General features: G+C 38.9%; 2 protein-coding genes across 4 annotated transcripts in view; both read right to left on the bottom strand.

The window, feature by feature from the left end:
• Positions 1–2,171: 2,171 nt before the first annotated feature.
• Positions 2,172–7,351, bottom strand: LOC125975600 (FXYD domain-containing ion transport regulator 6-like). Its single transcript, XM_049731372.2, has 9 exons — positions 7,141–7,351; positions 5,261–5,317; positions 4,878–4,901; positions 4,759–4,782; positions 4,149–4,223; positions 3,042–3,078; positions 2,910–2,947; positions 2,776–2,803; positions 2,172–2,260 (listed from the first exon to the last, which is right to left on the bottom strand). Exons 2-8 carry the CDS (start codon positions 5,310–5,312, stop codon positions 2,799–2,801), a joined length of 255 nt encoding a protein of 84 aa, XP_049587329.1. The 5' UTR covers positions 5,313–5,317; positions 7,141–7,351; the 3' UTR covers positions 2,172–2,260; positions 2,776–2,798.
• LOC125975504 (IgGFc-binding protein) overlaps positions 7,286–11,596 on the bottom strand; it is a 16,343-nt gene continuing 12,032 nt past the window's right edge. The window contains exons 20-24 of one of the 3 annotated variants that reach the window (XM_049731129.2): positions 11,033–11,584; positions 10,701–10,963; positions 10,598–10,633; positions 7,961–8,032; positions 7,289–7,420 (exon numbers count right to left, since the gene is read on the bottom strand). In XM_049731129.2, coding sequence (XP_049587086.1) covers positions 7,996–8,032; positions 10,598–10,633; positions 10,701–10,963; positions 11,033–11,584 — 888 coding nt within the window. In that variant the 3' untranslated portion in view covers positions 7,289–7,420; positions 7,961–7,995. Of the gene's footprint in view, positions 7,421–7,960; positions 8,033–10,558; positions 10,634–10,700; positions 10,964–11,032; positions 11,585–11,596 lie in introns of those variants that run through there. The other 2 variants (XM_049731131.2, XM_049731130.2) reach the window with 2 other exon arrangements.

Raw genomic sequence — 11,596 nt, 5'->3', positions numbered from 1 at the left:
GAACATATTTTACACAAAAATAGAGAGGAAGAAAAAAATAATGATCTTGTCTGAGTTTAGTCACAAATTTAGTTTGAAATCTGGGCCTGTTTTGTTGAACATGCTGATATTCAAGTTAATTGCATCTACTGCCATCTATCGGAAGAGCATTTAATTGTTCTGCCTGTCACTTCATAGCTGGTACACAGTATATATATATATATTTTTAACTATATTTACTAATATATACTGCATGCATTTTGACTAATATCAATTATTTCGATCAAAATTAAGCATGACTTATTTCGTTGGATCTCAATAGCTATTCTGTGCACGTGTACCTAATAAAGAGTCCAGTGAGCGTACTACAGTGAAGGTGCAAAATAAGTTAAAAACGTACTTAAGGCTATTAAAATGCCAGCCACAAACATGACAATGGCAAGGACAAGCCCTGTGGTCCTCAAAGTCTCTTCATCTATCAGGGGGACACGATGTAATAAACTTCAAGTAATTATTATACACATACTTTAATTGGATAAATGGCTTACCATATTCAAAGTCATTGTGATCTCGATACGTTGCTTCTGTGAGTAAAGGGGGGAAAAAGAGCATTAAGGGTGTGTGCAGTACAACTGCAGCATTGCATCCACAAATCTCTGGAGTGTTTTTTTTCCCCTCTCTCTCTACTCAATGCGTTTCTCAGCAGAAAAGATGCACAGCAAAGGAAGGTGGAGCAACAGAATCTAGCACTAGCTATTGTATTTCCTTACAACTATTATTCTGATTATTGGCATCGCGAGCAAAATCTATCCACTGCATATAGTATGTTTTTTTTAATTACATTTTAAACGGATTGCATTTATAATTTCTCTCAAGGCAAATGCAGCAATAACATTTCAAATGCCAGACACTCTTGCAGAAGTAAATTTGGAAAGTAGCAACAGTGCACCAGTCCTAATTAAAAATGCATGGGAGATACATTTTCTGAACCGCTCCAAGAAAATACAAGCTTTAGTATTTGGAGAAAAAAGTAGTCAAGGGACGGTATAGGTGGGAACTTTTAGATTACAAACGATTATATTGTGTAAAATGGACTGACCTGTGGTGCTCATGATGTCAGCGGACAGATGCTGAAGAGTTCCTCGGAATCAATTGATGTGCAGGCTGCAGATGGGTGGAAACCTACTGAGCAGTGAGAAGCATAGCCCACCTTCAAGTAGGAGGCCCCCTAGCGGCGGTAATTAAGTATCGCGCCAACTTACTCTAAATCTCTGACTGGTGATTCCATTTATTTATTTATTTTTCTGCCAGGGGCTGTAGTACAACACTTTCCAAATGGAAGTCAGGTTCTGCACCACTAATGTCTGTCCAATTTGTCAAAGCTGTCCAACTTGTGAGGACAAGAAACATAGTTGGGCCTCAAGCTGTTCAAATTGATGCACTAGTTTGCTCTTTAAGTCCATACTAGGAAGACAGTTTAGCATACAAGTCGAAGAACTACAAAAGGAATGTGTCTTAATAGACAAAGTCGCTCTACGAGTGTGTTGAATTGTCTTACTAAGGACAGGAATCGTGTAATAAGACATGGGCCCTTAAAACAGATAAAGGAAATTTAATGAATGGTCAAATGGCGATTGTGCAATACTACAAGGCATTATTGACTATACAATGTAGTTTGTGTGATAATCGTTCATGGAACTGTTGCTTTAAGTGAATTGTTGCTAAGTGTGCATTAGCATGAGTGTGGCGCAGCTTCTTCCTGTAATCAAATAAAGGCAATATGTCCAGCTTTCCCCCCCTCCCAGATACACAAATTTGCGGGAAATCCCTGTTTATCAGCAATTGCCGCAGAGGTGGATGAAATGAGATGCAATTTTGCAGATAACCACTCTGTGGACGGCCACTTTGCACCACATAAATCATTCACGTTCACTGCTGGCGACTGTGCCAAATGCAACGTCAGCAGAAGAGTGCAGCAGTGGGCTGCCTCTTGCCACTGCAACACATGGCACATTGTCGACAGTATCATGGCATGCATGAAATATAAATCACAGTAAGCTTTTAAAACCATATTTCACAATGCAGTGTTGCTTGCATCGATGTCAGTCTACACATTTTGATTGTACTGTTGCGTAACGCTAACAACTTAGTTTGCAAGAAAGAAAGAAAGGGAAAACAAGAACAAATTGATGGACGTTTTAAAATTAAAATCTTTATTAATGAAAAGATTGTCTTCAGACGATTAGAATATTTGCCGGCATCTGGTGGTAACACTTGGTAACTGCAAGGAGAGTAGGCAGATGCGGTTTGAAAAATTGTCTGCTTAAAAGGCTTTAATTTTCTTTAATTCATCTATCTTATTAAATAATTAAAAAATCAGTTACTATATTCTTAAAATGATTAAGTAGTTCTCTAAATATTTGGTTATATGATTCGTTGTAAATACTGTAAAGACATTACTTATTCATGTTACTTTAATGTATTATTTGATTTGTTCATTATAAATAATATAATTGGTGAAATAATTATATTTCATTTGTATTTTTTGTCATGTATTTACGATTTTTTTTTACCAATTTGTGGCAAATAAACCGAGTTTACATAAAGGTTTATCAATTCTGTATTGATTCTGTTAAATAATTAGGCAACCAAAAGAGAATTAATTTAAAGTAAAAAACGTAATGTATTACAAAAAAGTTCTTTTTTAAATATAACCACAGCCCATCTGCCAAGTTTTCAAAATCAAATGTGAAACTTGAGCAAAGGTTTTTCCCCTTCCCTGGTTTAGATACTTACCTGCTAAGCTTTGTCTTTGGGGATCATGCTGTTTTAAAAAAAAAATAAAAAAATACAGATTACTTTGTTAATGGAGAGAACACACTGGAATTAAAAAAAAAAAAAAAAAAAACACCCAGCATAAATATATTTACCCCTTGGCACACTTGTTTCCACATCAGGATTTCGTGACCTAAGCACAATTTATAAATTTTTAAAATAGTCTAGAAAAGATAAAACAAACAAACGACATGCCTGCACACATGCCTTTGAGAATTTTTACTTACCTTGACTTGTCACTCTTTTTACACACACATTTTCTACCTGTTTGGGAGGAAAACAAATATTTTAAAAAAAAAGTCATTAACTGTATCTGTGACATATTCACATTTGGTTATTGTCACTTTTGTTAAAACTGTGTGATGATATAGCTCATGATGGGAAATAATATTAATATTAGTTAGTTTTTTTTTTTTTTTTTTTAAAGGAGACCCAAGTTCAAGGCTGAATAATGTGAAATCAGGCAGAACAGCAGGAAAAAAAAATTTTTGGTTATAAACAGAAATGGGCTTCATTCCGAAAAGTAATTGGGCTGCCTTTATTTGCTCAAACCGACAGTCTTTTATGACTATTTTATTTCTCACGTTGCACAGTCTCTTCCTGTCAGTGGACAACATGTGAAACCAAGACTTCATTCTTGTAGCTGCACGAGAATGAAAGGTTGATTTGGGAAATCCCAAAGCAGTCTTGTGACCTACATGTTGTCAGGGTAAAGCATCTTGAAAGATAGCACTAATCCTTTATTCGTTTTTATCCATCCACTGGGAGGCGCCAGCGGTGTCTTTCACAGTCTCTCAGCGCTCTTGTTTTTTATTTTTTATTTTAAGAGCCAAACAGTAAACTTGCACAGCACTGCTCTCGTTTATGTTCTCTTTTTATGCACTGTCTTTATGATTTGTCAGTTTTTCTGGCTATTTTTTTTTTTACGATGTTTCTCTGATGTCGACTTCATCAGGAATAACTGAGAAAAAATTCTGCCCACCCCCTACCCAACTGCATAAAAACAAGTGTGACTAAAAATTATTTACTACATGCTAATTGGTTTTCAGTTGCTGCTTTCCACCCAACGTCAGCTGGAAAGCATCTAGGCCGAACTGTTTTCTTGGGATTAAGAATGACTTTTCAAGGGTGACTAGATTTTGTTTTTCTCTATTTCAAATGAGTGCTGCCTGTTATCCAACAGATGCAGTGTCTAACCAAGAGAAGCAACGATTCTTTTCTCATGGGTTGTTCTGTGCTGCCAGGTATGAGGAAAGTTTGAGCGAAGAGATAAGGACCGACCAGTATGAGACATGGAGTGTGAGCGCTGATATGATGCCTTCGAAAATACTCACTGACGATGAGGGCAATGCCCAGCAGGAACAGCACGACGGCGAAAACCAGGCCACCGATCCTCAGAGATTCGTAGTCTGGAACGTTAAATCAAATTCCCATATTAAGTTGCAAATATACAGATTGCTAGATTATGAACACACGTGAAATTAAATGTCAGTCAAAGCTGTCAGTTGGGAAAATTCCTCCACTGCTGGGAGACCAACAGAAATGTGCATGAAACAAACTTTGAATATCAGCGAAAAATTCAGCTAAAGGGCAAGAACTGAGGTTGACTGGGCTGAACCAATTTGACCGCGTGTAGTATGTCAGCACATAAAGATGGATGATCTTTGACTACATGTGATAAAATGCCACAATTTAATGAATCTGACAACAACTTGGTTGTAGCTGCTACTTTAGTTCGGAACAAAGTTCAAATGGGCTGAGCAGTTAATTAATCTAATGTCAATCTTTAAACAAGATAATTACAGCAACTAGAAATTTATTTCCCAAGGGGGCTAGTTGGGCTGCGCAAAACAAAAAATATTTGGGGGTAGACTTCGCCTTTAAGGAAATGCAAGTGTGAGTATGAGCTGGCAGATGTTTTCTTTCAGATTTTTGCTTACTTACCATATTCAAAAGGGCTGTCATAGTCTGCTTGAAGAAAACAGAGACAGGAAAGGAGTTGAGCAACACATACATGAGTAGCACTTTTGCCTCGGCAATATTTGAACTCAAACGAAACGCACCTATTTCGCTGTCTGCAGCTGAAGCTGTTGAAGACAAAAGGTAAACAAACATCGTTAAAGAGTAGAAAGTATCAAATGCATATCTAACTAGCTCTGTGTGATTAGGAATACTTTTGCCAGTGGGATACACTTTGATTGATTTGAAGGCTTCTTGACAGCTACATTTTAAAATGCAAAATTAATCATTCTAAACCCAGCAACAATTTTTGTTTAAATGGTTCTTTCTTGCTGTGGGGAAAAAATATGAACATGGAAATTTGGGTGACAAATTGATGCAAATCATTTCAGAATCTTTTTTGCTTTTCAAACAAGCAGCGCATGACAGGCAAGTTTGGCATGTAAATGAGCATCAAATCGCCAAAATGTCATGTGAGCATACCCACCGAGAGCAGAAGTCAACCAGGAGATGAATGGCACGAACAGCAAGAGATCCATTGTAACTGATAAGGAGAAAGGGGAAAAACAAGTTAATGAAATTAACTTTATTTCCCTTTATACAATGATATACTAGATATTATCAATTAAGTTCAAATGTAATTGGAATTTTATCCGGGTGCCAACATCAGGAGGTAAACCGAGTCTAAATCAACTGGTCCAAGCCAACCAACAAAATGTTACAAAAAATAATATGGTGTTGAGCAAGCCGTTCTGTATTATGTAAAAGTGCTGCAAATTTTATTAACCACCCCTGCACTGACTTTACCCGCTTGATATGATAAACTTGGATAGTTGAATATCCAGGCCACTTTCAAGCTATGGCCAATTATCAGACTACGGTACATTTTCTAAAACTGCAGAGGCGCTATCATGAAGAAACACTCACAAATGTGACTCCCCTGCTATCATGTCAAAGCAGCTACTAGCTGGATGTGTAGATTAGCGTTAGCAATTGGTGCTAGCTTCTGATAAGTGGCACATAGTTGCTTGGTGAAGTTATTGACCTGGTTGTGCACGGTATTTGTGTGTAGTGATGTGTTCATGTCCCACTTATGTGTAGAATGTCAAATGCTTGATATAATTATTTCAGTTTGTATAAATTTTTGAATATATATGCGACTTAGTTCTATTGAGTTTGGGAAACACTGCCTAAGAGCAATGCACTTATGAGTCGTGCAGTCAACACCTCCTGACTGGGACTATGAGTGTTCTATTTAAGGCACCTCAAATCTTTTGCAATCCACGATCACCGGTGTTGAGTTGCACGGTATATTTGGCCAGGGGGTTTGACTGTTCTGTTTGTCGGCAGAAACCCACAGGCAGTTTCATCGACATCATTATCTAGCAGGGTATTATTGTTTTTTAAAGTGCACAAAAATACTTTTGTTTACCGCTCCACAGTGGGTACACTTGAGTTAGAAGTGTATCTCCAGCTATGTGCAGAAGGTTGGCAATTTTAAAGACAAATCCGAAGAAGACCCTCGGCGGGAAGCATGCCCGACCATGAGAATCCCAAAATATGAAAAGATAACACACTGGATTTAGAAAAATGAACTCGTGTGAGTGTTGTCCAGTGCAAAAATGAAAGTTTCTGGAGGGAGAGTCAATAGGCTTTCCTTCCTGGCACAGGCCTGCCTCAACGCTGCAGAGATTTTATGCATGACTGCAGTGGGGGTGGGAGCACGACCCTGGAGTAGGGAGAAATGAACACTTCATCCGTGGCAAAATGGGATTAACAACAAAAGCCTGCCAATCAAGTTTAATCAAACAAGCACAGGGTGAGTTATTCAAATAGGCACCGAGCCAATAATTGAATGATGGAGAGGCATTTAATGGAAGACTAAGAGCAACGCTTACAAATAAATTACCTCGGGTTATAATAAGAGGATTAACAATGAGTGTTTTAATTGGGGAACACGGCGGTGTCAACCATGAACCAAGATTCTGAGCTCACGTTCTCGCAAAACAACGCGATAGCCATCGATGACTTCATTCTTGTTAAGAGTTTCAGTTTGAACGCAAAAGCATATAAATGAGGTCGCAAACTTAATTAAACATCTAGAATATTTGATGAATAATAACAAGCAAGCGCGGGGGGATAAGCACGCTTGTTTATCCATTTGCGAGAGTAAAGCGGATGGAGGTTATTAAATAGTCACATGCTGCCACAGGCATGGATGAATGTTGGGGGTTGGAACTTCAGACGACAAAAAAAAAGTCTCATTCAACTAAAAAAAATGATTTAAAGTGCAAGTGTAGACAGTAAACGCTTGCGCTTTTACACTTAAATGCATCTTTCTGGACTTCTCATACAAGGAGGACTTACCACGTTTTAAGCTGCAGATGTTCCCCTCCACCCAATTTAGGTGTACTCCTTTCAAAAGTTTCCTTTTCCCTTCCAAACAGAAGAGCTGGAATCCGATGTGAAGTTCCGTAGAAAAAAAGAAATAGAAAAATAGATTACATCTAATTTACGAGCAATTGGAGAAACCTCCCTTTAGGGTTTGACTGCGTGTCTTGTTTGGTCCACGGAGGAATGAAGGAGGAGGAGGGGGCGGGCGGATGGTGTGAAGTTACTCCCAGTCTGGACTGGAAATGCAAGTCAACTGTGAAGTAAAACCAAAGGACAATTCATTAGGGACACAAAGAAGCATCCTCATCCGATTGAAACTAATCACAGTTGTAGCATTTTAACAATGTTTTTTATTGCAGCATTTATCCTTTTTTTTTTTTTTTTAAGGCTCACCAGGTGGTTTGTTTTTCCTCATGTATGAAAGCACAAAGAGTCTTTCTATAGTCGGCTTACCACTTACTTGACTTAATTTTGGTTGTGGGTGACCTTCAGTCTATTTACACTGCACAAAGGCAAACAATCATCCATGCTCACATTCACACCTATTGGCTATTTAAGTCTTTAACTATCCCAAGTATGCATGTTTGGAGTACCTGCAAAAAATGCACGCAAGCATGTCAAAACTCCACACACAAAAACAGGAGTTGAGATTGAAACTTTAGAAACACAGTAGGCCTACATTTTGATACTTGATACATGTTATGGCTCATGAGTACAGCTAATATGTCCTTGAGCTAAAGTCACACACTTGGGAATGTGTTAGTGTTCCACCAAAATAAAAGCAAGATAATACCAATGGGTTGGGTCTGTTGCTGCCCAGCTTCGTTGTCAAGGTCCCCTCCACACCAAACTGACACATTCTCTCCTGTGGGACGAGCAAATATAGAGCTGGCTGGACAAAGCGTACAATATCACTCAGTATATAGTTGAGTCAGGATTATTGATTGGGGCCTAAATGATGTCGAGGCTAATGAAATAACCTTCGTGTGAATAGTTTGATGAGTGTGGAAAAGGATGGGAATGATTTCCCAAGGCCTTCACAAGTCAACAGCACTTAAGCCAATGAAACATCTGCATGAGATTTTGAACTAGCATGATTGACAAGCCATTTACTCCACAGGGGGATTTTTTTTTTTTTTTTTGTTCTCAGATGATCTATACAGTTTCAAAGAAACACTCGGGCTTTTCATCCTACAAACTTTCAACATTTTATTTGACAGCTCATATACCAGCCTCAACATGAGGTGCAATGAATTCCAATACACTGGATGCCTTTATTGAGTTACCTTATTTAGCAACATAAACAATGGAGGCACTCCTAGACCCAATAAGGTTATTTGTTTTTAAAAGTGGAGGAAAGCACATAAGTTGATTACACTTTTCCCACGTTTCACAACCAAATGTGAGTGTCAGAAGTGTGAGGGCATTGCTAAAGACAATGCAATCTCCTTCTCCACTAGATGGAGATGTTAGACAAGAAAGGGCTGCTTAATTAAGGGTCAATAAAAGGAATCTACCACTTGTGAATGCCAGCCATGACTTGAAACTTTAGAAAATTGAAGATAATGATCAGAACAAACTTGATACTAAATAGCAACAAAAATATTTCTATATATTTCCTTATTCGGTTCACCGATTTGACATTTATGACAAGTTTTCGTGTGGTCTTGCTGTGTAAAAGCAGTCTCAGTATATTTTGTTGCCATTGTGCGTCTAGTTTGAGAGGAAGTGACACGAATTAAAAAAAAAAAAGTAATTCTCTATGGTATTGACCCGGGGCAAAAAGAATTTCAGGTGAGGACTTGAATGAAAATTGCACCTCAATGAGTGTTAAATGTCCTTGGATGACAAGCAGTGATTGGATTGCAAGCTTGGTCGCTTTTGATGGCCATGCCTTGTCAGCCTCACCTGCTTTTTAATCAGTAATTACCATAGGGGATTCTCTGCTATTTCTTAATTAAATTGGACCAAATGCAATTAAAAACCACACACCCTATTCCTTTAAAAGGGCTCTGTGGAGTCCTTGTTTAGTTGTCGTTTTTAAGAGCTTAAGCGGCTGACTGGTCATAGCACTGTCCCATTGCTTCCTGATCTGCACTTGATTATGTGAGAGGTCAAATTAAGTTTGCATAATAAAAGCCGAGTTCATGGAGTAAAAGAAGGTAAGATTTTAACTGTAGTCCTGGTTAATGTTGCCTCAGATCAGTGGCAATGATATTTCTGAAATTTCTGTTGATACATTTTGCTTGAGATCTTATTGATTTTTGTCATTTAGTTTAAGGTTCTCAAAAGTTGATTATAGCTGCTCAACCAATAAGCAACCATCAGCAATGAACAACTATGGGTTCTCAGCTTTGCGAGGTACGAGAAACAGTCTTGGTATTACATGACGTGTGTCAGGAAAGTTCCAGGACTGTCAATGTCTTTCAAATCCGGTAGGCTAACCCAGCAACAGAAGCTTCTCACTAAGCAATAACTATCAGTGTAGTCCATTTACATGGTTGTAATCCTTAATATGCTCGCCTCCTTGCAAAGCTCACAGTAAGACTTGTTGAATAGTTGCTTGTGCAGGAACAGAACTCATCATGCACACAAACCACAAACATCCAATTCAGTGTTAGGGCAGTAGAGGAAAATAATAAATAAATAAGAGGCCAATGCCGTTACACACACAACCACAATGGGGAATCAAAATGGTAATCAGGAAACACTTTCACATCATTCAGAGGTAGTGGCATCATTCAGAACCAACAAAGGGGTAAAAATAAGTCTTGCATCCTGTGTGGAGGACAGCCACGTGATGGAAAATATTTGTAAGGCCTTTTGTGAGCAGCCAATTTCAGTTGACATTGGGCCAACTTGAACGTACAGTACATGATGGAGACTGACTTGATAAAGGCTACAAATGGAACAATTGCGGATGTGGAAGACAGGAGATGAGCTGCTAAAAAACCCAATGGGTATTATGTAAACGCAATGACATCTTTATCGCTACTTGCAGTCCAAATAGCAAACACGCAATTTACTGTGGCAGACAGTGAACAGGCAACTCGGTCACTGGGATCTGATTTGCCTTCATTAACATCTGCAATGCAAAAGCCCAACACTTATCAGTGTAGGAATGTCAAAATTATGTAACATCATATTTGCCCATCACCCTCACATTGCTCCCTAGCTTGCATTTTGTGGTAAGAAATGGTAACCCCTAACCTCAACAGGACTTGTTTTTCTAGATGCAAGTTATTTTAAGTTGGAAGCAAAATTTATTTTCAGTAAGTGTCTTTTCTTTAGTAATGTTAGATTTGAAAAAGGGTAAATGCATATACAACCCTTTAATTTTTATTTTTTTTTAAAAGCCGTATTGATCGATCAAAAACAATGACAGTGGCAATAACTTTTCAAAAAATATATTTTTAATGTACAACATTACCAATTGAGATCAACGCTGCCAATTCTGAGTTCGCGGCTGTGGAGTAAAACAAACAGTTAAAATGATGAAAAACCACTGTCTGTACAAAACTAAGTTTACTTACCAGCCTTGAAAATCTGGGAGAGCCCAAGGCTTGACCAGTGTATCCGAGTAGGGGTCATTTATATTTCCACAGATTCCACATAATTTTCCAGTGTACCAAGGACTTGCCTTGATCGTGGCAGAAGTGATGCCGATCTCCATTTCCAGTCCTTCGTCCTTCTTTAGAACCACCACCAACTCGGACTTGTCATTGGGCACGCCAAATGACAAGGACACCCCCCCTATAGGCAAAGTGTAAGGCAGAGGCACAAGATGTCCATTCACCTGCAATGTGGACAGTCGACTGATTAGAACCAAATCAACAGTAGACAAACATTTTTCATGCAATATTACCTCTACAATGCCATCCTGGATGACAACTGAGAATCCCACAAGGAGGACATGGAACACCGTGACAAGCCTGGTGCCACTCCCGTAGCAGTGTCCATAGTAAGAAATGAAGCTGAACCAATTTTCATTGGTCTGGTCGCAAAGGGCCATTAGCTTGTAAGGCGTTTGCGGAGCCAAGCTCAGCTGCTGCCCGTCGAAAGTGGAGACCTGCAGGCTGCCTTTGAGTTGACAGACATGAGTTGGTCTGGAAGTACAGCTTGACCTGCAAGCCATCGCTCCTCCCAACCTCCAGCTGTGAACAAACTTTAGTGTATCTTCAGCTTTCTCTTCATCTGGCATCATTTGGTCATCATAAGGATCAGAGTTGGCATTCCCGCAGAGACCGCCGACGTACGAGTCGTAACTGCTCGGGAGGACAACTACCACTGGGCCACTTTTATAGACAATCACCTGCAATCCCATATCAACATGAACCACTAGAGATGAAGGTGTTGGATAGGCAGTGAAACGGCCTGAATGGTGCGAGTATGGTAGAACCTTATGTAGTCCATCGACCTGAGAATAGAA

This window comes from Syngnathus scovelli, chromosome 9, assembly GCF_024217435.2.
Source record: "Syngnathus scovelli strain Florida chromosome 9, RoL_Ssco_1.2, whole genome shotgun sequence".
NCBI classification, from domain to species: Eukaryota; Metazoa; Chordata; class Actinopteri; order Syngnathiformes; family Syngnathidae; genus Syngnathus; species Syngnathus scovelli.
This window is presented reverse-complemented; position numbering and strand designations above follow the sequence as displayed.

Excerpts from the sequence above, each read along its gene's own strand:
- LOC125975600 (XM_049731372.2), bottom strand. The coding sequence starts at position 5,312 with ATGGATCTCTTGCTGTTCGTGCCATTCATCTCCTGGTTGACTTCTGCT. Across the intron at positions 4,902-5,260 it reads CTGGTTGACTTCTGCTCTCG|CTTCAGCTGCAGACAGCGAA; the intron begins GTGGGTATGCTC and ends TGTCTTCAACAG. Across the intron at positions 4,783-4,877 it reads AGCTGCAGACAGCGAAATAG|ACTATGACAGCCCTTTTGAA; the intron begins GTGCGTTTCGTT and ends TTCTTCAAGCAG.